The sequence below is a fragment of the Xenopus tropicalis genome, chromosome 7 (genome assembly GCF_000004195.4).
Source record: "Xenopus tropicalis strain Nigerian chromosome 7, UCB_Xtro_10.0, whole genome shotgun sequence".
NCBI lineage: Eukaryota > Metazoa > Chordata > Amphibia > Anura > Pipidae > Xenopus > Xenopus tropicalis.
The window spans coordinates 107,960,989-107,988,002 of record NC_030683.2 but is presented as its reverse complement, the minus strand read 5'-3'; the positions used below and the strand labels follow the sequence as shown (position 1 = coordinate 107,988,002).

At 40.4% G+C, this 27,014-nt stretch overlaps 2 protein-coding genes across 2 annotated transcripts; both read left to right on the top strand.

Moving 5' to 3' along the window:
- The first annotated feature begins 6,416 nt into the window (after nt 1–6,416).
- LOC116412374 (hepatocyte cell adhesion molecule-like) lies at nt 6,417–12,243 on the top strand. The gene is made up of 4 exons (XM_031906533.1): nt 6,417–6,471; nt 6,615–6,920; nt 9,179–9,469; nt 12,233–12,243. The coding sequence occupies exons 1-4, from the start codon at nt 6,417–6,419 to the stop codon at nt 12,241–12,243; spliced, it is 663 nt and encodes a 220-aa protein (XP_031762393.1).
- Nucleotides 12,244–13,191: 948 nt separating this feature from the next.
- Nucleotides 13,192–24,802, top strand: LOC105945879 (carcinoembryonic antigen-related cell adhesion molecule 1-like). Its single transcript, XM_031905632.1, has 8 exons — nt 13,192–13,474; nt 15,005–15,244; nt 15,438–15,755; nt 18,356–18,484; nt 21,281–21,366; nt 23,109–23,150; nt 24,105–24,169; nt 24,451–24,802. Exons 1-7 carry the CDS (start codon nt 13,351–13,353, stop codon nt 24,159–24,161), a joined length of 996 nt encoding a protein of 331 aa, XP_031761492.1. The 5' UTR covers nt 13,192–13,350; the 3' UTR covers nt 24,162–24,169; nt 24,451–24,802.
- The last annotated feature ends 2,212 nt before the right edge of the window (nt 24,803–27,014 follow it).

Genomic DNA, 27,014 nt, shown 5'->3' with positions numbered 1-27,014 from the left:
AGGAGGAGTCCACCATCCATCTGTTCTAATAATTATTCTGATAATTTTTTTATATATCCAATTTATGGCCGCTACATTGATGACTTGATCTTAATTTGATCATGTCAAGAGAAAGTTTTTAATGCCTTTTTTAATTATTTGAACAACAACAACTTAAAATTCAGTTGTAAACATCCAACATTTCCAGATGTGCCTCTAAGTATAAAAAGGCAAATAAATAGGTGTTATAAGAACATAAAACACGTAAGGCTGCTTCTTAGTGTGCCTGTGTGTATATTTTACAAGGGAATAAGTGTAGTCACAACCATGACACATATCTAGTGATGAGTGAATTTTTTCACCAGGTATGGATTTGCAGCAGAAAAATTTGTTGCACATCAGAAAAAGTTGCGGTAGCGTAAAAATGGACGCACATCAAAATGGGTGCGGTCGCATAATTATGGGCGCAGCCATAGAGAAATAGGCACGTTATGTCAAAAAAGTTGCGCAACAAATGCTTTTCATGGATTTTTTCCGCAAAGCGAAATGGGACAGATTTGCTCCTCAGTACACATATCCCATATGAGCCACTAAACATGACATATAAACACACTCAAATAAAAAATATAGCAGTGAGAAGATATTATACTCCCTTAGAGAACAATAGGAGATGAGGAAGCTTATATCAAGGTGCTGGCAAGACCTTTGTGCCCTGAAGCCTCTCTCCTCACTTGTGACACTGCATAACTCATCTTGCACTTGATTAATTTACATTTATCCCTTTATATACAGTACAGTTTACAGTTGATTTTCCAGTTTCCCTGTATATTTTCAGGCCTTACCTTGTTGGACTCTCAATTGAAAGGTGAATGTAGACTTTCCCATAAAATTTTCAGCTGCACACTGATAAGTTCCATTATCATTCACTGTCGGTGAAGGTATCATCAGTTCAGACCAAAAATCAGTCAAAATTACTGTATAATTGCTTCCACTGGTAATAATAGTTTTGTAGTATTAAAACAAATAGGTTTGTTCCGAGGGTTGATCCGTGTGAATGTTGCAGGGAGGCTCTGGGAAGAAACAGCTCTGGCACTATTAGATACTAATAGATACACTATTATTAGAAGATAAACTGACTGACATGACTGCTCGTTGTCCTTCTGCCACAGTAAAATCAACATGGTTTTGTTTCCCTTCTGGAGCAGCTAATTGGAATATTGGAATAGAACAGAAAATATAATTACTCATTTGCATTCCTTAAATTCTTTTAGTTAAATTCAAAGAACAAGACACTACTGAGATTAAAGGGCAACAGTCATAGGGCCTGATTCACTAAAGGGCGATAAAACATGCGCTATTCTTATTGTGCGCTAAAATTTTTACCGCCGCTTAATTTTGGCGATTTTTCGCACGATTCACTATAAGCATACTCGCGCTTTTTTACGCGCGATATTGCAAGCGTTATTTAACTCGCGAAAAACTATTTCAATGCGGTATTTGCCGGTACATGCGCTAAATTACGCGAATAATCGCCGGATATGAATGGTAGCATAGAAATAGTGTATAAAAATTGTCGAAGCATATAAATGGTGTATATAAATATTAGCCACATATAAATAGTAGATGCTTATAAATAGTAGCCACTAGTGATGAGCAAATGTGTTCTGGTTTCTTTAGTGAAAAATTAGCAAATCTTTCGAAAGATCCCCGAAACGGCAAAAATGTTGTGCGGGCAAAAAAATTGTTGCCCGTGACTATTATTTTTTGACACTTGTATCAATTTTTGGATGTGCGGTGAATTTTTGCGTGGCGAATTTTTTCATGCGTTTTGCCATTGGCAGATTGTTTTGAGAAATGCATGAAAAAATCCGCCGCGAAAAAAATTCAACGCACGTCCAAAAATTCGCTGCGAATCCATGCCTGGCGAAACATTTCATCACTTGTAGCCAAATAGAAATAGTCGCGCAAATGAACGCACGCCATGTTAGCCATACACGCCAATACTTGCAGAAAATTACTGTATTAAAAATGAACATTTCGCTGCAAACTGGCGGCTGCGTCACTCTAGGGGAAACACAGACTTGAATAAATAACACTGTATAATTTTTCGCCTGCCTGTAGTAGGTGTTAATTTTCGTATAGCCGAATGCGATATTTAGCGCGCAAAAGTTATAGTGAATCATGCGATCGTATTCTTTTCAGCGCGGAAATTAACGCAAAACGGTAAAACTAGTGCGAGAAATACCCCATGCGAAAATGGCGATTTTTCGCACGCGATAATACTATGGTGAATCGTGCGCAAGTTATTTTGCGTTTTTTAACGCGAAAAAGCGTGCTGTAATTTTTATCGCCCTTTAGTGAATCAGGCCCATAGTCACAAAAACACTAAGCACTAAGGATGTTTAGTAAATCTCTTTAATTAAGTGGAAATATAACTGGATATTGAATTGTCATATTTGCTGACATTCCCTTTACCCAGGTCCATTTTTCTTGGAGTGAAGCATTACCGGTGATGTTGCTCAGGGCAACCAATCAGCAATTACAAAGTAGATTTCGACAGTTAGAAAATCAAAGCAGAGCATCTGATTGGCTGCTATGAACAACATCATCGGTGATGTTTTACTCCACTTTTTACACAGCATGATAGATATACCCCTAAGTGATACCTGGGGTTTGTGGGTAATGGTGCCCCATCCAGGTGCCAGGAGAAGGTGACATTAGTGTTTATAATGGATTCTATGGGAGACAGACTTTTTGTAATTCGGAACTTTCTGGATAACAGGTTTCCAGATAAGGTATCCCATATCTGTACATTAAGAATGACTTGTTTGAAACTATGGCACTACGGATACACATATTTCTAATTAGAAAATAAATGTTTCCCATAGGCGGATTTTAATGAAGGCTTGGGGAGGCTAAGCCTCCCCAAAACCTAGTCCTTTGTAAATGTACTCTAACTTGCCAGTAGTACTGTGCTGTACACAAGCAAGGGCACTGATAGTCCTCGGAGGAAAGGATAAGGGTGTGATGGAGAAGTGAAGATATGCAAGTGTAAGACAGTAGTAATCAAGTGTTGCTGTCTCAAGAGATCAGTCTTCTTTGGCTTCTAGGCTTAGGCTCCACTGCTCTTCCCTAACCTACTCCAGAGTGTAAGTGCCCGCCCAGCAGGGGGTGGGGCCACACAGATCTAGAATCTCTGCGCAGGGAAACTGAAGCAAGAAGTAAAGGTGTGGAATGTCATTCAATTAATAATAATCACCCTGCTACTCAACGTAGCTGCATTGCTATGGACAGAATATTTGTTGTATATGGGAAGTGTTTGCTTTGCAAGCTTATGCATAGCTGTATGTACCAACTTTGTATTTCTATACCTAATAATGGAGAGACAAGCCAGGGGCCAAGACAATAAATCTTTTGTGGCTGTAAGAGTTAATCTTGCAAGGATATCATAGGAAAATAATATGAATTCTAATGGGACTTATAACTGGAGGGGTTAAAGTTTTGGAACTGCTGTAAATGAAGCTGTCATGAGGGCCGGAACTGCTGACAGTTGACAAAAAAATGAATACTGGGAGCTAAGTGTAAAGGTAGGTGTAAATATGGAATTAATTTAACGTTAAGTGCTCATACAAAGGGTAAGCTATGGGACTGAATGCAGTTGAAAAAGTTTAAATTTTAAGGGACCATTTTTTGTGTTGCACTGCTGCTACAAACTGTATTGCTTCAGTATTTGTAAAGTTATCAACAAACATGTGTCTGACAAAAATCCCCCAAAAAAGTTGTCTACTGTGTCAGCTGTCATTGCATATAGATATTTAGGCTGATGCCCCACGAGGCGTAGGGCTGATTTTTTCGGCAACCGGAAAAACGATTGCCAAAAATTCAGCCCTACGCCTGCTACTTGTGCCTGCACCCGAATGAATGGAATACGCTCAGGTGCAGGCACATGTAGCCGATATACGCATGAAAACGCGTGAGAATGCAAAGTCTCGCTACATGTGCCTGCACCCGAGCGTATTCCATTCATTCGGGTGCAGGCACAAGTAGCAGGCGTAGGGCTGAATTTTTGGCAATCGTTTTTCCGGTTGCCGAAAAAATCAGCCCTACGCCTCGTGGGGCATCAGCCTAAACATCATTAGCAAGTAGCGGAGTAGAACCAAAAATATTAAGGAGTATAGATTTTTTTAGCCTCCCCAAAGAAAATAATCACCATCCGCCTATGATGTTTCCATACATGAAAACATAACTAAATGACATGCTATAAACATATATTTCAAGACATGTCATTCTAAATATATAAAATAGTAATTATATTAATACAAAACATGCAGACTTTTGAAACTTGACAATTTCATGAAATAGACAAATGTAGTAACAAGTATAAATGATACAATTTAAAGTAACATTACTGAAAAATGTACATGACCACACAATGTTGAAGATTAGGTACTTGTAACAAGGTTTTTATCTAGTTGCTATGGTTCATGTACCAGAGCAACAACACACTACGTTGACTCATCTATGACAAAATGTTATGGTGCTAAAACATTTGATGATTACAAAATGAAGGGGGTTAATATAAATATTATAAAACATTCTAGAACAGAAACAATGTTAACACAAAAGAAACATAATCCTTTTGGAATAAAATAGTGTTCCATACACCAACCTTTTAATATCAGCCAAAGGTTTCTAACAAGTTTTGATGGCTCCATTTTGACATCCAACAGCATTGACTGAAGATGGTATTTCAGCCCATAGGAGTATTTTGCAAGCCATGCAGTGTCGGACTGGCCCACCAGGATCCCAGGAAAACTCCCGGTGGCCCAGGTGTCAGTGGGCCCTCCTGCTCCTGATCATTTCTCCTGTTTGATGGTCATTCCCTATTTCTGAATGAGAAGAAAGAGGAGAAATAAATGGAAGAATAGATGCTAGCATATAAATAAAAGAAACTAGGAGAATAAAGAGGTTGGGTGAGGAAAGGGGGAAAAATAGTTTGGAAAGCGGGCCTATGGTCTAAGGTTTTCTGGTGGGCTCCTGGTTCCCAGTCCGACACTGGAGCCATGGAAGTGAGCAGGGAATCCTCACTGAACTGCTTGGCCCAGTGCTTTACAAGATTATGTACTAATGTAGTGTTTTCTGCCAAAGAAAAGCAAACGCCCCTATGGGTCTTTTCTGAAAGATCAGGATCATTTTGACCAATGGGTACTGCAGAAGGAGGTGCTGCTGAACTGGGGGCATGTTAGTAGTCAAGGAAGATCTTGTATGGCAGGGAGCATCTGTCTTTTTTTTATACCCAATGAATTTAAATTGACACTAGCATAAATACATTAGCAAATTTCCGTGCCAAGGAAGTTACAGTAGACTAATTTTCGTCATCAAATTTGCGTGTTAATGAACGTACACCAGCATTCTTTTACTGAGACATAAATGCACATTTTGATGAATACGCGTATTTGTCATGAATTAACTTCTGACATAGCTTAATCAGCTTAGCTGGCAAGAGGCCATCAAAGCAAAAACAAGTGAACCTAAATCCAGGATTCCTTTTAAAAATACATGATCATTTTTCTTTAATGCTATAGATATAAGTAATAAGGATCAGATTTATAAAATGCTGCATATATAGATTTATTCCAATAATTCATGAACATATAAGCAAAATTATCCTTGATTTTGTTCTCTAGGAAACTTTTCTTTTCTTTTTATAGTTTATCCACTGGGCATAGTTAGTTAATTTGTTTTGTTTTTCTCTATTTAAATTACTTATTTTGTTTCTCTGTAAGCATTCTATTTTCTTCATTTCTTATCTTTTTGAAGGACAAACTGTCGAATGTGACTATTGTTGTACAACCTATATTTTTAAAATAATTTGTCATTATTCATCCTACATGTTTATTGCAAAACTTTAATAAAATGTTAAAAAAAAAAAAACATCTGACATAGTTGTACAGATATGGTGAAGATTCCCGAAGTGAAAATTCGTAGGTAAGTAAATCTGGATGGCTTTTTAGCAAGTGAGGGAATACAGGGTTGTGGGTCCCAGGGTAACCCTTTTGAAATAAAAAACTAAGATAACCATAGCAAGCTTTCAGAACAGTTTAGTTCCTTTTTCAAGCTGATTACCAAGTTGATTCAGGCATTGGTCTGCATTTTTTTCCCCCTCTTAAGAAACTTTTAGGGGCTTTGGAAGGTTTTTTTTTTGCCTTCCTCTGGATAAACTAGTAATTGGGCAGGTTTCTCATATAAACATAAAAGGATGAACTTGATGGACATGTGTCTTTTTTAACCTAACTTACTATGTTACTGTGCTGCTCAGTCCCAAGTCACTTCCCTATAGAGGGACAAAGTGAAAGTACAGGGTGAGAGTGACAGGCAGAGTGAGTGAGACGCACAGACACACACAGAGCTCAGACTGTAGCACCGACACCGCACTGATGGGAGCCTACCAGTACCTGCCCGTCTGGGTCCTGCTGCTCCTGGCTGTCACAGGTGAGGGCCATAGTGGGACACTGACAGATCATTATTCTGTTATAATAATATATCTGAAGTGAGAGGGCCAGAGACAGGTTCCAGGAGTCAGCACTAAGTTACTAATTATCTGGACACTCAAGCTTTACCTTTTCTTCCCACAGGCCCTGTATGTTGTTTGCTGGAGTCAGGGGAGTTGGGAAAATCTGTATATCTCACTGTGAAGCTAAATCTGCCCGCACAGCGTGAAGTACAATGGAGATTTGGTACCAACACTCTGATAGTATCTGCCCAGCCGGGTATCCCTCCCATCTATTATGGTGCCTACAGAGGCAGATGCACCCTATATGAGAACACAACTCTCCAGCTGGACAGTCTCACTGATGCAGATACAGGGCAATACACACTCTCTGTAATCAATGTGGACACTGGAGCACAACAACAGGGGTCTGTTAATCTCACTGTTCACAGTAAGTACTGACACCTGATTTTTCACGCAATTAATGTAATAATGTTCAGGTTGCCCTTAAAGGAACTGCTCAATGTAAAAACAAAATTGGGCAGTCAGACAGGCTATGCAAAATTAAAAATGTAGTTAATTAGCAAAAAATGTAATCTATAAAGGCAGGAGTGAGCAGATGTCTAATGTTATAGCCGGAACTCTACTTTCTCCTTTATATTTCTCTAACCTGCATCCCTCTCTTACCTGTTAGTCAGTCAGTGATTTTGAAGGTCAGTGATTTGAAGGGGGCCATATGGAACATAACTGTTCAGTTATTTTGCTAAGCACGCAGGTCAGGATCAAAAGCAAACTAACTGAGCAGTTATGTCCCATATGGCCCCTTCTAAAGTCACTGGCTAACATGTATTTATTTTACGTGTAGACTTGTTAGACAAATAAAAATGTGGGACACTTTGCTTTCACTCTGTCATTCTTAGAGTGGGCTGATAAGGTTCAATAAAAGTGTGCCTATTATCTATTATGGAGTGTAAAACCAGAAAGGGACACAGATATGGACAAAGGAGTAGAATTTCATTTGTGACAAGTAAAAGGGAAATTATGAAAGACTTTATATAAAGGTAAAGCAGCAATAAATCAGCATGAATCATAATGGCAGTAATAACAAGTAATTGCAGGTACTAGAGAAAAGTTAAAGTGTGAGAACGTAATGGCATCGGCATGGAGAGTGCTAGCGGATAGATGCCTGTTATTTATGGCAACAGTTTGTCTCCCACAGCTGGCCAACCCAAATTATATTGCTTTATTTAAGGAGGATCATTCCAAATACTATTTTATTGTGTTAGTTGAGCAAAATAAACTTTACTTACACTGTTATTATGAAATTATTAAATAGTATTTAAATCTTTGCATAATGCCAAAATCAGATGTATGCAAGGAACATATTTGTTTATCTCCTAGGGTAACACACATGGCTACTAGACAGAAACAGTTAATCCTGGATATGCCTGGAAATACCTGGATATACTAAGAAAACTCTGACTTTTTAAAGGAAAGATAAATATATAGGAAGACAGTATTTTTTTTCAAAAAAATATTTTTAACCCTAATCACTAAAAATTAAATGGGGAGTCTGGGAAATGCTTTGTCCTAAAGTTATTATACTTGAGGGCTATTACTGAAGGGGAGATTAGTTGCCTGGGATAAATCTCTGTCATGGGCAGCTTATCTCCTCCAAATGCCTTCCCACCGGCAATAATGTAAATCGGCAGTGGAAAAATATATGCGTTACTTCAGCTTTCTGGAGTTGCACGAAGTTGCCTTGTCAGGAAACTTTGGGTGACTTCGGAAAGCTGAAGTGATGTCCAAGATTTCCCAAATCAAATTTACATTATCTCCAGTGAGAAGGCATTTGGAAGAGGTTAGTCACCCTCAATAGAGGAGATTTATTCTGGGTGACTAGTCTCCTTATCTGTCCTTGTATGAACAAGTGCCCCTTTTGCCTATTGATTAAGGATGAAGGCTGGCTGAAGCATAAAAGTAATTTATTATGCTAACTAAAAGATTAGCTTGCAGTTCATCTCAGCAAAGGTAAGAGTGTTGTATCTTTTATTAGTGTCAGTACCACCTGGCTATGAGAATCCCACATAGTACTTAGTTACCATCTGATTTTCTTGAGCAAATAAAAAAAAAACAGGGCAAGTGACCCACTATCAGTACAGGTATGGGACCTGTTATACAGAATGTTCCGGACCCATGGCTTTCTGGATAAGGGATCTTTCCGTAATTTGGATCTCCATACCTTAAGTCTACTAAAGAATCATTTAAACATAATTTAAACCCAATAGGACCATTCAGCCTTCAATAAAGATTAATTATATCTTAGTTGGGATCAAGTACAAGGTACTGTTTTATTATTACAGAGAAAAAAGAAATCATTTTTAAAAATTAGAATTATTTTCTTATAATGAAGTCTATGGGAGATGGCCTTTGCCGTAATAAGGAACTTACTGGATAATGGGTTTCCGGATAACGGATCCCATACCTGTACTTTCAACCATAAATACTTTTTATGAAATATTGCTAACCCCTGATTTCAGTCTGGCACTCTAGAGATAAATCAAATGAAATATGTATTTCACCATCCTATATTATGCTTTTTTATGCTTTAACCCTATAAGAGCATGGTGGTTGAGGTCTAGAAAGGCAAAAACTAAAAAAAGAGTAAAGTATTACTGACTTATTGAAGATTTTGTCTTTGTCCTTTAGGTCCTCTTACCTCTCCAACTCTGAAAGTGAATGTATCTACCACTAATGGCAATGCTTATCCAGTTAATGGCACCATCGTGTCCCTCCATTGTGACGCTGGGGGCCAGAATGTGGTTAGTTACACTTTTTACAAAGATGGAGTGACTGCCTGCTCCCAGCCCTATGTGACCTGTGACAAAGACTTCCTGTACTTCCAGCCAATCATGATGAGTGACACTGGGACATACACCTGTAAAATAGAGAACTCTGTCAGCAGTAACACCAGCCAGCCGCTCAGTCTAACAGTCATAGGTATGTTGTTTTATATAGGCATGTGCTACATAGACATTTTAAAGAAAGGAAGGCAGGTGGCCAATAGAACTGAGGTCCAAAGACATAGTGATGTGAAAACAAAAGTGGGTGAGGCAAGAAACAGTGCATAGTACTGAGAGCTAGTGTAAGTGGTATAATCCTGTCCATTCATGCAATTTTTTTATTTGATGTTTTATGTCTCAATGCATGAGCATACAAAAAATAGAGAAATGCATGCTGAAATACTCATCTTCCCCATGGGGTTATCCTTGATTCTGCCCTGTCCTTCACTCCTCATATCCAGTCAAATCATGTCACTTTCACCTAAGAAATATTTCCAAACTACAATCATTTATCACCCAAGATGCTGCAAAAATTCTGATTCACTCTCTTATAATATCTCGCCTGGACTACTGTAACTCCCTATTAATTGGCCTTCCCCTCCAAAGACTGTCCCCACTCCAGTCCATAATGAAGCTTACCCTAATCTAGTGTAACATAACCTCAGTGTGCTGCTAATAGCAATACCCTTTGCCACACCTCTCACAACTCTGGTCATGCCCATTCACACACCTTGTGTCTCAACCCTTTCTCCTTGTAGATTGTAAGCTCTTTTGGGCAGGGCTCGCTTCACCTCTTGTATCGGTTATTGGTTGCTTTATATGTTACTCTGTATGTCCAATGTATGAAACCCACTTATTGTACAGTGCTGCGGAATATGTTGGCGCTTTATAAATAAATGTTAACAATAATAATAATAATAAATCCAGAATCTGATTCACACAGTATATGCATTATGGAGAATTCAGCACACATTTCAATAGGGAACATTTTTTGTTGAGACTGGAAGCATGGGTGTTGGGGTCTATTTAGATTGCATTCTTTATGTCTTCTAAATCTGGTAACAAAGTGAACCATTAGCCCCATTTTCAGTCTCTTCTGAACTCTCTTGACAAGTCTGTTTTCATTTAATACCTCAGCTAGTCCTTCTTGTTGACTGCACCAAACAAGCTCTCCATTTTCTCTGAATACATTCCAGCCATGGGCAATCCAGCTCCTTAAAGCTACAATGCCACAAATATTCAGCTGCTGAATAGCGCAAGTCAATTATTGGTCGGCCGTACCCATGCCACATTGTTCTTTTTTTTACCTTAAGTGCTAAAATGTATGTAAAAATGGTAAGCTTTAAAGCATTTTCCACAAAGGTACTTACATCAATCCTCCATAAATGTGCCTTGCACTATTCACACCAGTCCACTGACATGTTCTCTGTATATGTAAACTTATCCCTTCCCACAGTTGCAGCCTGTTAGGTTGTGAGATAAGTGGCAGCTCATTATGTATAAAGGATTTTCTCTGGACTGGTGATTTGATTTCATTATGCTTGTATGGGTCAGGAAAAATAATGTAACTTTACATTTAGAGAGTCTGCGACCCCTCCATGGATTTATTATTGTTTATAAGGGTACTGTAGTATTTCTGTTTAGCCTTTGACAAGGCAGAGTTGAGGCAGGACAATTTATAATGGATAAAGTCTGCTTGTGTACGGGATTTCCTCCACATACGTTCCTCAAACCTCGCACAGGAGCATAAGAATTTGGTGTATACATTCAGCCAGGGGCGTGGGTTATGAGCTCAAGTACGCTTGGGCTGAAGGGGTGCAAATGAGTCAATGGTGGAGGCTAGTATACTGTTGTACTCGCTAACCAGGGTATCAGGGTCTGACATCTCGTTAAAGGAGGAAAGACTGGACCTGAAAGAGTGAGCTAAGGATGAGAGGTCTATGTCATGTGTATTTCGAATTAATACAGTGGGGGAGGAGCAGGTTGGGAGGGAGAGTGAGAAAAGAGAGTGAGAGAGAGAAAATGTAACCAGGTGATGGGGAAGGGGACACTGTTAAAGGGGAAGGGGACACTGTTAAAATCAGAAAGTGACAGATTTTTGGTAAAGACTAAATTCAGAAAGTGGCCATCCTTATGAGCTATATATTGATTTCTGGGGGTATGTTCTGTTTTTGCCAAATCGTGTCTGAAACTCTTTCTCTTCGGCAGTTCTTAAAATAAGCCACCTACTTGCAATTTTTAATGGGCTTTTATTTCCATTCTATTATCAAATCTTGCTCCTGTTAATTGCTTAATTGCTGTTCTTATATCACATAGCCAAGAATAGGTAAAACTTGTGAGGAACAATTTTAAATCAACTGCTTACTACAAGCTGATCATATGAGATTGTCAAACGAACAGATCTTTTCGCAAAATACCCACCCTGAGGGCCAAACGATTGGATCAGAACAATGGGAATGCAGGCAGTTGCTGCCCTTGCTCCAATAGAATTTTTAAACCTGCCCAGTCAATAGCTGTCCCATTTTCAACAAGATATTGGTCAGACAGGCCCATTTGAAGACCCACATACACAGGCCAATAATCTGCCAACTTGGTCTGGAACTCTTTTCAACTCTTTCATCAAACAAGCACAAATCACCACCCATCCTTACAAAAAAAACCTAGCCTTGATTGAGACTGTCCTACCAAAAATTTCCAAAATGTGGAAAGGCTTGTTTACAACCATCTGGTCCAGCTTCCTACTCCCAACTCACACACATGTTGCCCACCTGAAATCTGACTTTCATCCAGTACACTCAATAGAAACTGTTTTTATACTTTTAGAGCTGGCCATAGCCTTTGACACTGTTGACTACCAATGCCTTCCAGATATTTTGGAATATTTTTGGATATTTTACATATTTTTATGTCTGTGTAACAGGTCCCCTTTAACCAGAAATTGTACTTTCTGTACTAATGTTTCTAATCCCACCTTTAGAGGCACGCAGGCCGAAAACCAGATTGCAGCGAGTCCAACAGAATATGGGCGTTAAGAAAGTTAGTGTTTCATCCCAGCCATCATCATCTAGCATACCCAGGTCTGCTTCCCATTTTTCCCTTAGGTTCTCTAGGGGGTTGTTGAACAATTTATCATGCAGACTAGCATAAAGCAAAGATATTAGTCCCTTTGTGGATCCTCATATTATTTGTTCTACTGTTGTTTTGAGATATTTGGATAGTTTCTCTATTATTTTGTATTGTTAGATTTTTTTGTACCTGCATATATTGTAACCACTGAGTAGAGGGAAGCTAAAAGATTTGTTTGAAAGGCCAGCAATGACCCTGAATTGCGCTCAGACTGGGAAAACCACTGCATCTGAAAAGGAAGCCCAATTGCCCGGGGCATCACTGGAATTCCATATGATGCAGGATCATTACTTTTACCCTGGGTTCTAGATGCTAGGCAGATAATCCAAAGGCAGACATTAGACAACTGTGATAGAAAACAGGTTTAAAATCAAGAGGGACAGGAAAATGATGATGCCTATAGTGTGTAAGAGAATGATATGGGGATATGAGTTCCAGCATTCACCATAGTTTACCAAAGGGAAAAGCTGTCTATTCACTTGCACAGGATTTTTAGGGTCATATTTATCAGGGTATGACCATAGAGCCAGCTTTATTTTCCCCCTTTGATAAATATACAAGTGGGTGGAGCACTTAGGAGTTTCCCTCGGGTGAACTGTAGTTTAGTTTTGTCAGCTACATATTAATTTTATTTGCTTTATTAATGTGCCCATCTATAATGGCTTGATATCTAATTAATGGAAAATTTTGTCTCAACAAATATAGCATTGCCATAAATAATGTAACTATTATGTTATTCTTTTGTTGACAGGACGTGTACTTGGGGTGGCACTGAGCAGTAACGCATCTTCTGGGCTACTGTGGGCAGGGAAGGATTCAGTGAGACTCACATGTTCAGCTCTTGGCACTAATGTCACCTTCTCCTGGCACCTGGATGGGGCACCATTACCCACAAACCCCAGGTATCACTTAATGGATTCCAACTCCAGCCTCATTATCAGCCCTGTGGAGAGAACAGACAATGGATTCTTTACCTGCACTGCCTCTAACAGTTTGAATAGTGAGACCAGCAGCCCCCTGACTCTCAGCCTTGGCTGTAAGTATTATGGGATGCGTATTACTGCATGGCAGGGTTGCCAGATTTATTGTTCCAAACTAGCCAAAGTCAGTTCTAAAACCAGCCCAAAACTAGCCAAAAGTCACTTTGAAAGTAGCCCAAAAATAGCACAACAAATGAAAAAAAATAAAAAGTATATTTGGGAAAACATGCCTTTTTAAAGTTTATAATCACTAGCCATGCCCTTTGCCCCCTCTCCAGTTACTAGGATGGCTAATAATTCCCTGCCCTCTGTGCCCAGTCCAGCTGGGAAGTCACTACAGACACATATTCAGAATGTTGCATTAACCTCATACATAATATACATATGGGTGAATTGTACTACAACTCTCAGCAGGCCCCCAAGATATTCTGAGAGTTATAGCTTTAGGATCAACTGCAGAACTGCCCCCACACCACTGGCAACTCTGCTGCATGGGTTCTTCTTTGTATAGCAATACCAACCAATCTAAAAGCCTGCACTCAACATTGTGCATTGACAGATAACATTTTTTAACTTGCTAAATAATCAGAGCAACTAATACCCCCCAGAGAGTGATATTGAGCACATCCTTTTCATCTGGAAGTGTCAAATTTTGCCACTACAATTTAAAATAAGTTATTAATTAAGTGGATTATATGGATTCTTTCAAGTCATATATACATAAATACTAAAGCAATGTAAGACTGTGTTCCCTCTGTCTTTATTATTTGTATCAACTTCCTTATGAGTGACTAAAGTCTATTCTGTAACTTATTAAATTGCCTTCCTAGCACTGGAAGCTCTGAAGTACATTTCCTCAGTAAAAGATTATAGAGCCCCCCTTTCTCTATTAGCACATCTTGAGGTAACAGCATTTAGGCTGTAAAAATGGCTATATGCCCTTCATTCATAAATGTGTCCTGTTGTATTCTAATTCATTTAATCTTAACACTATGGGGCCGAGTCACTAAAGTGCCATAAGGCTTATCGTATGCTTTCTTGCGTTAAAAAGCACGCAGTAAATAAGTACTGACTCATCAAAGTCATGATGAGTCAGTACTTATGTACTTGACGTGCTAAATATCGCATTAGTCTGTGCGAAAATTAACACCTACTTGGGGCAGGCGGTACTTAAAGAAAATTGTGGTTTGTGAGCTTTTGGCAACACAATATGGACTTTGCAGTGGGATTTATTCAAGTCTGTGTTGGCCCTAGAGTGATGCAGCCGCCAGTTTGCAGGGAAATGGTATTTTTCAGAAAAGTAGTTTTCCGAAAGTAACGGTTACGTGTGTTAAATCGTGCGCTAATATAGCAAGCGGCGAAATATATCGCGCTCAGCGGGAAATAATGCAAGAAAAACACTCATTGCGAGTTAATTAATGCAAAGAACATCTCGTCTAAATTATGACACCTGTCCTTTTAGGGAATCGAGTTAAGTTAAGTCACAAAAAATAAGACACAATAACATTTTTAACACATGCTATAAATAGTGCTCGTTTTAACGCACTTTAGTGAATCAACCCCTATATCTCTCTACCCTTTCTCAGGGTCTCCTGATGGAAATGTTCAGTGCAATGCAGCCAGAGTGGATCAGACAGTGAGACTGAGCTGTTCTTGGCCCGGAGGCAACCCTGCTGCAACTGTTACCATGGTATTTCAGAATAACAGATACACAGCACAGGATACAGTGACTAGGAATGTACCCCTTAATGTCATCTCCTCTGGGGCAGAACTGACCTGCTTGGGTACACAATTGGGGCAGGATATGGCCAGCACCATGATTATGGGTAAGAGATGTACATGGGCCAATGATAAATGTCATTATACTTATATTCCGTGCCATGGTTTCTTATGCTCAACCATCCCACTAGTCTTTGTTATTATTTACTTAAATGAATGGCACAGCTTTTATTGCAATGCTCTCTACTGTGTCTCTTTATTAGAAATAATGTATACACTTAATTAATTTATTTTGTTTAGGAACTCCATTTGGGTCACCCAGTAACTCTGTCTCTTCAGTGAATGAAGGAGAAAATGTCACCATGTCTGTCAGCTTAGACTGGAGCAGAACTGTTTCTCCCAGAATTCAGGCACTTCCTGCAACATTCTCCTGGTTCCATCTTAACTCTAACCACCCTTTTTTAACCAATGGAGGAAAGATCTCAGTCATTTCCAGTGATTATAAATCAGAGCTGGTGATATCTTCAGTGACTGCCAGTGAAAGTGGAATTTATGAATGTGAAGCTGAAAATTTTTTGGGAAACTCAAAATTCTCCTTTTACGTCAGTGTGACTCCAGGTACAATTTAGAATGTTAGTTTAAAACATTTTTATTGCTAGACACTGTAAGTGCCTGAACTAGAGTGATAAAATGTGGATTTGTAGTTAAACCATGTGGCAGTAGAGTAATGAAGCTCACAGCTCTTTCAGAGGGACATTTATCCTGACCACCTGGGGTTATGGAACTCTCTCCTGTAGGGCAGTGGCACGTGCGTCGCTGCGATGCCCAGAAGTTGCCCAAAGTTGTCTTAAGAGGAAACTTTGGGCAACTTCGGGACATTGCAGTGAGGCATATGCCATCCCACCGGCGATTTACTTTCTAGCCGGTGGGAAGGCATCGCAGGGAGATTAGTTGCCCGCGACAATGAAGATTTGTCGTAAGGCGACTAATCTCCAGTCTGCCACTGCCCTTAATCTGCAGTGAGATTCCCAGGTATATAGATACAGTCACAAACACAGAGAGAAGGAAAAATGACAGGGATAAATGATATTGGGTTCCTGCAGCATGAAATCTTTTTTTATTGTTAGCCTGCTTTCATTGTCCACAAAACAACAAGTTTATGTTACCAGAATAATAAGGCACACATATTTAACTTTAAGAAGTTCCTTAAAAACAAGGGAGCTGTAATTAGACCCAGCTTGTATGATTTACTTTTAACAGGTCACACCTTTTATATACACAATATGAAAGTTACGTGGACACTCACCTAACCTCTCAATCTTAACTAAGGTTGCGCTCTTAAGGTTTACCATCTACTCTTCTGGGAAAGTTTCCACTGGATGTTGGAACATTGTTGGTGGTATTTGCTTCCATAAGAAGTTGTCTATTATGTTGGATGATGAGTTCTTTTATTCCAACAAATTCCATAGGTCAATGCTGTCCAACTGGCGGCCCGCGACCCCCCTCTGTGTGGACCCCCACCTGTCTGGCTGCTTTGATAACTTACCGTTGTGTAAGATTTAAATGGTATCAGTACTGGCCCCCTGCATGGTTAACACCTCAGATTCAGGCTATAAATCCCCTGTATTGTTTAAAAATGTAATCCCCTTTTAATCCCTACATTGTTCATCCACTGCATTGTTCAAACCTCAGGCTCAGGCTGTAATCACCCACATTGTTCACCTGTTCACACCTCAGACTGTAGGAACAGTAGAAACCCAAAAATAAACCCTGCACACTATAAAAAGAACATATACTGAGGTGGCACTGCAATTAAAAAGTTTTTTAATATATAGTTATTGTGCAGACTGTAGGAGCAGTGGCAGCATGTTGTCACTGTAGGCTGCCTGTGTGTGCCATACTCTGCCTTCCCTATGCTGCCTGTGTGTGCCATACACACAGGCAGGGTAGGGAAGGCAGAGTATCGCACACACAGGCAGGGTTGGGAAGGCAGAGTATGGCACACACAGGCAGGGTAGGGCAGAGAGAGTATGGCACACACAGGCAGGGTGGGGCAGGCAGAGTATGGTGCACACAGGCAGGGTAGGGCAGAGAGAGTATGGCACACACAGGCAGGGTAGAGAAGGCAGAGTATGGCAGGTTTTTGCTGTACTACCACCATTAATATGGCTATGGTCATGTGATAACATAGGTGTGGTTTCAAGTGGGTGTGGTTTTAAAAAGGGGAGTGGTCAAAACTAGCTTCCATTATCGGCCCTCCACCACGGAGGCCGGAAAAATTCCGGCCCTCGGTGCTACAGAAGTTGGACAGCACTGCCATAGGTGTTCAGTTGAGTTTAGAGCAAGACTCTATGCAGGCCACACAAGGTCCTCCCTTTCCATCTAACCAAACAAATTCTGTATGGACCTTACTTTTTCTGTGGGGCTGTTATTGTGCAGAAACAGAACAGAACATCCCAAACTATTGCCGCATAGCAGAAAGCACATAAGTATCTTTGATGTAGCAGCACCCTTCTCATCAATTATAGGTGTGGTTTAAATATTCAAATCTAATAAATAGCAAGGGTGTCCAAAAACTTTGTCCAGATGGTTTACACACCTTCCACTAAATTTGATGGACGTGCAGCTGACAAAAAGCACTGATTGGTTGCTATTGGTTACTGCCCAGGTGAGAATTTGCCCAGTGTTTATAAATGACCCCTATAAATCTAATGAAGACAGAGAATTACAGGGGCAAGGATGTAATGCGCCAATGAAAGCAGAACAAAACAATTCTGCAGGATGCTATGTACTTTCTGTCACAAACAATGAAAGAAGTCCCAAACACCACCAGCTGTCAAGAAGACACTATCGAGTAGCCATAAATGTGGGGGCTGGTTTATTTGCAAATCAGCTAAATTGCAACATTGCAAATATCATTATAAAATAATTAAAAAACAACTAATTGGTTGCTTGTGGTTGCAGCAGAGAACGACATTGGTATCATTTAGCACCTATATTAGAAACACAATCCTCTTGTATTTTCTACAAAACTGTAATCATACACAAATAGTTTTTTTAATTTTAACCCTAAAGAAAAATAATCACACACACTAGTGGGAATTCTCCATAACAGATATCACTTAGAGATATCACTTTTAAATTGTTGTCTTTCTTGTTCCCTGTGCCAGATTGTGTCTATTAACACCCAATTTCATATTCTGCTCTCAAAGTTTCAGGTTCCAGCAGCAGCAGTAGCAGCCAACTCTCCCCTGGTGCAATAGCCGGCATTGTGATCGCTGCCCTGTTTGTTGTAGCGCTGATACCTCTCACCGTAATCTTCATTCTCCGCAAGAAGAACAACAACAGTGAGTGCTTAGTGATGGCACCTTCCCCAACATTGTCTTCTGAGCCCATAACTATAAACCTAATATATAACATTCTCATATAATTATATGTCTCTAAACATTGAATTTGTTTGATATGATTGAATGCCATTAAGAGTTAAAAGGATAGAATCTCACATCTTTCATGCACTGTATTTGAAATTATGCAAGTGAAGCAGCTACAAGAAATGACTAAAGGTTATGGAAATTACAAAGAAATGTAAAAGCTCTGGGTGGATTGTGGTCACCAAGTAAAGATGCAGTGGATGAATTCATTTTTATTTTTTTAAATAACCATTTAATAATTTACTAATTTAGCATTAAATTGTAAAATCAATTGTGACCTTACATTTAAATGGCGGCATATTTTTCTTTTTAAAGGAAATTATTATTTTGCAGGGTGCTGGTCCATAGGAAAATGCTCTTTAAAATGCTTACAGATATCTACTTAAGCCACACATTTAAGGGCAGGTTAAAAACACACATTTATGCAGTTGACGTGCAGCAAAGAAATTTAAAAATGTGGGTTCAGTATTTGTGTAGCTATGGCCAAGATACAGCTGCTGTAACCTTCTCCATTCAGTAAAAACCCAAAGCTACATATAGGGGCCCATTCATCAATGTACGAATCGGAATCCCAAAATATGATCATTTCTGATCATCGAAAATGTCACAAAATTATTTTCATTGCAATACGAAAATTTTGGAACTTTCATACGCAATTTTCATATTGACATGATCGTAAGCGTATTGGCGATCCTAAAGTAAAAAAATTTACATATCGCAACGATTGTAAATGCCACAAAACCCTTTCTGACTTCGAACTTGAATGCATGATTTGGAAAGGCTTTCCATAGCACTCAATGGCACTCTGCAGCTCCAACGTGGCCCAAGGAAACTCTCCCATAGGGCTCAATGGCACCCTGCAGCTCCAACCTGGCCCAAGGAAAGTCTCCCATAGGGCTCATTGGCACTCTGCAGCTCCAACCTGGCCCAAGGAAACTCTCCCATAGGGCTCAATGGCACTCTGCAGCTCCAACGTGGCCCAAGGAAACTCTCCCATAGGGCTCAATGGCACTCTGCAGCTCCAACCTGGCCCAAGGAAAGCCTCCCATAGGGCTCAATGGCACTCTGCAGCTCCAACCTGGCCCAAGGAAAGTCTCCCATAGGGCTCAATGGCACTCTGCAGCTCCAACCTGGCCCAAGGAATGTCTCCCATAGGGCTCAATGGCACTCTGCAGCTCTAACCCGGCCCAAGGAAAGTCTCCCATAGGGCTCAATGGCACTCTGCAGCTCTAACCCGGCCCAAGGAAAGTCTCCCATAGGGCTCAATGGCACTCTGCAGCTCCAACTCGGCCCAAGGAAAGTCTCCCATAGGGCTCAATGGCACTCTGCAGCTCTAACCCGGCCCAAGGAAAGCCTCCCATAGGGCTCAATGGCACTCTGCAGCTCCAACCTGGCCCAAGGAAAGCCTCCCATAGGGCTCAATGGCATTCTGCAGCTCCAACCCGGCCCAAGGAAAGTCTCCCATAGGGCTCAATGGCACTCTGCAGCTCCAACCTGGCCCAAGGAAAGTCTCCCATAGGGCTCAATGGCACTCTGCAGCTCCAACCCGGCCCAAGGAAAGTCTCCCATAGGGCTCAATGGCACTCTGCAGCTCCAACCCGGCCCAAGGAAAGTCTCCCATAGGGCTCAATGGCACTCTGCAGCTCCAACCTGGCCCAAGGAAAGTCTCCCATAGGGCTCAATGGCACTCTGCAGCTCCAACCTGGCCCAAGGAAAGTCTCCCATAGGGCTCAATGGCACTCTGCAGCTCCAACCTGGCCCAAGCAAAGTCACGATACCGCAGCTTGAATGAATAATGAATTTTCTTACTCGTTGTGACAAATACGATTTTGTTGCACAAATTGTTACACAAATTGTCGCAAAGCACAAAAAAGTAGCGGAAATTATTGAAAAAATTGCTGAAAATACGCACAGTTCTAAAACATAGAAAAAATACGATTTTTTTTCTAATTGTAACCAATCGTACATTGATAAATGGGCCCCATAATGTCACTGTGTAAGTATCTGTTGTACATATTCAGGCAGGGACATTTCTGGGGCCTGAGGTGGTTCCTGCTATGCCGCCCCCCTCGGACTCTTGTTCTTACCATTATAGGGCAGAGGGGGTCCTGGGGGGGGCGCATGGCTAGTGTAGAGAGGGCAATTGCTACCTTTAAGAGCAGAATTTTAAAAACTGGAAACTCTTAAAGCTACCAGGAGCAACTTCAGGCGAGTTTTTGTATTCCAGACACGTACCTAGGAGAGTTTTTTAATAAATTGTCTCTGCAGTATATTACCCCACTCCTCTATGATTCTTTGGCTCATCGATCGATTGAATTAGTGAGGGGCAATCACACCCAATGTTTCAATGCACCCCCAGATTTATTTAGCATTCATACATTACAGCTTTCTTCAGTCCGGGAGAAGGATGACACAATTATCATTAGAGTGCAGATACAACCAATCCAAAGGCCTTATAGGAGAACTCAAGTCTCTCGGGTACCCCCTAGCGATTGTAATAACTTACCTAGTATCCCGGCCCAGTGCTTGCTGAAGTTCATCTGAGTGATTTTCCTTCCCCCTCCTTCTTTTCTCCGGGCACAGGAATACCACACAAAAACTCCAGCATAAAAAGGAGACAGATGTTATGATTTTATAGCTTGGCTCATCCTTCATCCATTTTTATTTTTATTTTCATTGTATATTGAATCACACTTTTTTCCTTCTTTACAGATGTTCCAACTCCCACAATTCCTGTGTATGAGAATACAGGTGCCCAAGCACCAAACCATTATGATCGTATCATCACAGCATCAAAGGTACAATCTGATCTCTTTTGCTTCTCTAAAAAACTTACATAGTAACATAGTAACATAGTAAGTTGGGTTGAAAAAAGACATACGTCCATCACGTTCAACCATAATGCCTATATCTAACCTGCCTAACTACTAGTTGATCCAGAGGAAGGCAAAAAACCCCATCTGAAGCCTCTCTAATTTGCCGCAGAGGGGAAAAAATTCCTTCTTGACTCCAAGATGGCAATCGGACCAGTCCCTGGATCAACTAGTACTAAGAGCTATCTCCCATAACCCTGTATTCCCTCACTTGCTAAGAATCCATCCAGCCCCTTCTTAAAGTTATATAATGTATCAGCCAGTACAACTGATTCGGGGAGGGAATTCCAGAACTTCACAGCTCTCACTGTAAAAAATCCTTTCCGAATGTTTAAATGGAACCTCCCTTCTTCTAAACGAAGTGGGTGCCCTCGTGTCCGTTGGAAGGACCTACTGGTAAATAAAGCATTAGAAAGGTTATTATATGATCCCTTTATATATTTATACATAGTTATCATGTCACCTCTTAAGCGCCTCTTCTCCAGTGTAAACAGACCCAACTTGGCCAGTCTTTCTTCATAACCGAGACTTTCCATACCCCTTACCAGCTTAGTTGCCCTTCTCTGGACCCTCTCTAACTCAATAATGTCCCGTTTGAGCACTGGAGACCAAAACTGAACAGCATATTCTAGATGGGGCCTTACCAGCGCTCTGTAAAGGGGAAGAATAACCCCCTCCTCCCGTGAATCTATACCCCTTTTAATACAGCTCAAAACCTTGTTTGCCCTTGCAGCTGCTGCCTGGCATTGCTTGCTACAGCCAAGTTTATTATCTACAAGGACTCCAAGGTCCTTTTCCATTATGGACTTGCCTAGTGCAGTCCCATTAAGGGTATACGGGGCTTGCATATTTTTACATCCCAGGTGCATGACCTTACATTTATCCACATTAAATCTCATCTGCCACTTAGCCGCCCAGATTGCCAGTTGGTCAGGATCCTGCTGCAAGGATGTCACATCCTGGATAGAATTGACTGGTCTGCAGAGTTTTGTGTCATCTGCAAACACTGATACATTACTCATAATACCCTCCCCTAAGTCATTTATGAACAAGTTAAACAAAAGTGGACCCAGTACAGAACCCTGAGGGACCCCACTGAGAACCTTATTCCAAGTAGAGAATGTGCCATTAACAACCACCCTCTGTACCCGATCCTGTAGCCAGTTTTCTATCCATGTGCAAACGACTTCACTAAGAGTGGAATGTTTTGTTTTAGCTCATTTCACATTTCATTATATAAAATCTGTGGTTTTTAAGAGATGCCTCCATACTGTGCCCTTGTAAACCTAATAGCTGCAATAACTGTTAAAAGGGGCAATTTATACCATCTTTCATAATTGTGTTGTGTCTAGTTCTTTCATTGGCTGAAGTGTAAAACTTCGACAAATCATTAGTGTCAGATTGGAGTGTGCAGGGCCCACAGTGCTGTCACCTTAGGCAGTGCTCCATTTGACTCTAGGGTGCCCAAAGGCTGCCCCATTCTCCGCTTGGCAGGTAAAGGGTAAAAAATATATTGATCCTGTGTGTGATGAAGGAAGCCAATTAAACACAACAGATTCACAAATAATATAGTATCATGTGAGTCTGTTGCTGACACATAAAACCCTATTTATAACTGATTGTCACACATATTTGTAATTAATTGGATTGGATTGTTTCTCTGACAGGAGGACATGGCTGGAAATAATCTCCAGGAATCCGGCTATCAGGTACACTGATATGTATTTTATTGCAAATTAAATATCTCTGTACATATATGTTAACTTTTTTGTGAAAAGAATTATAAGGGGTCCTGCAAATTTCCCAGCAGTCAGTTATGTGTAAAACCCCTTTCATTAAAGGTCCAAATGGAAAAATTCTCTCTTTACATTTCAGTTTAGTTGCGCTCAGAGTCGATCAGTCCTTCCTGCCTCAAGGACAGATATAGTCAGGGAGGGCAGCAATTATTTATTATGTTAAACAGGATATAGGCAATGAGTAAACATAATGAGGCTATGCATTGAGCACACAAAGTGGTGTAGATATAGTGATATTATGGTTTGTCAGCCATCTTCTAAAATTTATTTCTGTCCATAGGCAGCACGTTGGAGCAATGGTTAGCTCCACCACAACCACTGGAGTTCTTGGCTTCATTCCAGCTAGGGCCACAGACTTTTGTGTTTTCCAAAACTGTGTAGAGGTTTGCTATTTGCAGGGTCAGATTGGGGGGTGCAGGGCCCACCAGGACTGCCTACCCAGGGACCCACAACCCGCAAGGTGCCCCTGCTGGCCACATCCTCCCTTACCCCCTGCCACTCCCGCAAGTGAAGCGCGTCGGGGGGGACACCAGTGCCCGGGGGAACAGTAACAGGGAGCAGCCCGGTCTGACCCTGCCTATTTGTACTCTGGATTCCTCCCAGGCTCCTAATGAAACTATAGTGTGTGTAAATGTAAAAGGGTCCATATATTGTAAACTCCACTGTGGCAGACACTGATGTATAATCTCTGTAAAGTGCTGTGGAATATATTAGTGCTATATATTGTACATGAAGGATAATAATAGTGTGGATAGTTAAATACTTATAACATCAGTTCAAAAAAGCTTATAGAATATATCCTTAATGCAAAGTACATATAAAAGTATATACATGTTTAAGATTTATTTCTATTTCTCACATAAACAGGAACTTCAATTCTCCCATAATGATGTGTATAATCATTTGAGGAACGCTCCCAGATAATAATCCAGGTAATTGTTTTGTTTCTGTTAATAGGATATTTCCAGTCACTTAAAAGACATACAAGTCTTTATTTTTCCTGCAAAACTTCTGAAAATGTGATTTTTTACTAAGCAGGATGATTATCTATGTCCCATGTACTTAAACAATTAACATAGTCATTTCTACAGATTGGGCCCTGCCGCTTCATTAGCAACTTTCAGTATTTTTAAAACTTATAATTTTGATTTTGTGAATTTGATTGTTCTCTTATATTCTCACATATGTATCTGCCATTTGCTTTGTCTTCTAGATTATTTCCAGAGCTGGAGACACAATATAGGCTCATGAGCTGAATGCAACCTTGTTCCTAAAGAACACATGGGCCGTGGGTCGGAACACAGAACTCAGAGGCGCACAATCTTCCCAGTCTTTGAGTGATATTTGCCCATGCCCTGTCCCACCCATACCACCCCACTTGGGATACATTACAATAAATTTTCTATACAATTTTAAAAGTATATTAGAAGCCGAATGTGGAGACATGGAATCTATTCCTGTTCTGCCCATTAAGTGTGAGTTGGGACAAGTCTGTATGCATATGGGATATATGTGGATTTTTGGGGGTTTATGTACAGGGATTGTTTGTGAACTGGTAATCTAATGATCTTGAAGGTATGAGCATTTAGTCATTTAATTTTCTCTCCATAGTCTTCTTTTAAATTAAACAAAAGGAAAAAAGTAAGTGGGCATAGTGCCATTTAAAATAATTTTTCCAGTCTAGAAGATTGCTACTGTTTAATAAAATCTATAGAAATAACTTGAGCCCACCTTAGAAGAGAAAAAGATAATTCCATTAAGAGAACAGAAACTGCAATAAACTTATGTTATGTTGTACTATGTTGAGCTGTATTCACAATTTATTGGGGCAGAACTCTCCCATAGAGAGGATTTGTGTTTAAAAACATTCTGCTTATTGTTTATAAAAAAAAAAAATCTATTGGTTTGACATTTGTGTTACTAACAATGTAGAACACTGACATGAAATCACTTTTATTTTACACCACCCACTTCTTTGGCTCATTTCCCTTCCCAGTTAACCCCATGTATGTTGAATTCTTCCGTATCTATCTATCTAACCTGGGTCTCATTCAATAATTGGGGAAAGGGGATGTGCATGCTTATACCGGGGTCTTAAAGGAAAACTATACCTCCAAACAATGTAGGTCTCTATAAAATGTATTGCATAAAATAGCTTATATGTAAATCCCTGTTTCATATAAATACACAATTTTAATAAAAATATACTTTTTTAGTAGTATGTGCTGTTGGCTAATCCTAAATAGAAAGTAGCCAAGTTTGTACCTCAGTAAGCTGCTGACTGCACTGTGTGTTGCATGTGAATGAAGTGTTTAGCAGGCGTTAAAACCAATAGATGATGTTTTCTGTGCATGCTGGGAGTGCAGGGCGAAAGGAGGAAATAAGTGCAACTAACTGCATGCTGTGTGTTTACCTGACTGACTTTTAGGTAAATGACTTTTTTTCTTTGAGTGTGGGTTAAGCAGGTGGATTAATAGATTTAGTATATTTTGTCTGGGGAATAGTTACTGCGGGGCACTTTTTGTATAATTTACAGGGGGCTGAATTTACTGCTGGCAGCAAACAGCATTTTTTTCTCTTTGCCTCAGCCTACTAATTAAGGGGAGGAGTTAATCAGGTAAATTATCACCAGGCTTTGGGTTCTTTGGTACCTCAATAAGTTACTGACTGCACTGCAAGTGTGAGAGCTGCTAAGTGTTGCATGTGAATTAAGTGTTTAGCAGGCGTTAAAAACTAAAAGGCATTTAAAACTAAACAGGTGTTATACGAGGAATTACACTCTGGAGACTGTAAGTACCTGGTGTCAATATGAGTTCCAGTGGGATTGCCGGTGTTACTCAGCGTGTATCTTGTCGCATGTATGTGATCCTGGAGCAGCAGTTCCTGCAGCATTTACCTGCGAGAGATGAAGGTGGGTTTTCCTTTTGGAATTTGAACTGGCAGCAAACGTGGGGGAGTACAGGGGGCTCACAGAGCAACCAATAACAGGGGCTGGTATAGTGGGGGGGAGTGGAGATGGGACAATGGAGGCTAATGAGGGGGGGGTTATGAAGGTGCTATGAAGGGAAGACAGGTGATAGTTATAAGGTTTCATTTATTAGAACGGTGAATAGGGTAATTTGTTGCAAGCACCCTACATGCCATATGTTGCTTGCCATGTTAATGCGTGGCTGAGAGACTGGTGTAGGGAAAGAGGAAAGCATTTAAAACATACAAGTCAGAGGGGACAAGACCCACATTTAATTACTGTAAATACTATGATAACTGTAAACAGTAATTTGGAAGGCAAAGATAGAAAATAAGGAGCGCATTTTGGCAGTGGCTAAAGCTGGCCATACACGTGGCGATCTCACGATGTTTCGTACGACCGTCGGTCGCACGAAACATCGTCAGATCCGCCACACACCATTCAGGGCTGAATCGGCAGGTAAGGAGGTAGAAACAATAGGATTTCTACCTCCTTCTGCCGATTCAGCTCTGAAGGGAGAATTTTGGTCAGGCGCCTTCTATGGCGCCCGATCAAAATTTTCTAACCTGGCCGATCGGCGAGTCGACCGATATCAGCAGCTTCCTGCGATATCGGTCGGCTCGCTGACATGCCATACACGCACCGATTATCGTACGAAACGAGGTTTCGTACGATAATATCGGTGCGTGTATGGCCACCTTAAGACTAACCCCAAAAAGTGTGGCTTCATTGAATTATGGTAACAATATGGTTATAACTGGTACAGAAAAGGCAAATGTGCTAAATCTGTTCTTTTCTTCAATGTATAC

What these genes read in the sequence shown, in the direction of transcription:
- LOC105945879 (XM_031905632.1), top strand. Translation starts at nt 13,351, where the DNA reads ATGGATTCCAACTCCAGCCTCATTATCAGCCCTGTGGAGAGAACAGAC. An exon ending in CCTGACTCTCAGCCTTGGCT is followed by an intron (nt 13,475 to 15,004) that starts GTAAGTATTATG and finishes ACCCTTTCTCAG; the next exon opens with GGTCTCCTGATGGAAATGTT. An exon ending in TTACGTCAGTGTGACTCCAG is followed by an intron (nt 15,756 to 18,355) that starts GTACAATTTAGA and finishes TCAAAGTTTCAG; the next exon opens with GTTCCAGCAGCAGCAGTAGC.
- LOC116412374 (XM_031906533.1), top strand. Translation starts at nt 6,417, where the DNA reads ATGGGAGCCTACCAGTACCTGCCCGTCTGGGTCCTGCTGCTCCTGGCT. An exon ending in GCTGCTCCTGGCTGTCACAG is followed by an intron (nt 6,472 to 6,614) that starts GTGAGGGCCATA and finishes TTCTTCCCACAG; the next exon opens with GCCCTGTATGTTGTTTGCTG. An exon ending in TGTTAATCTCACTGTTCACA is followed by an intron (nt 6,921 to 9,178) that starts GTAAGTACTGAC and finishes TTTGTCCTTTAG; the next exon opens with GTCCTCTTACCTCTCCAACT.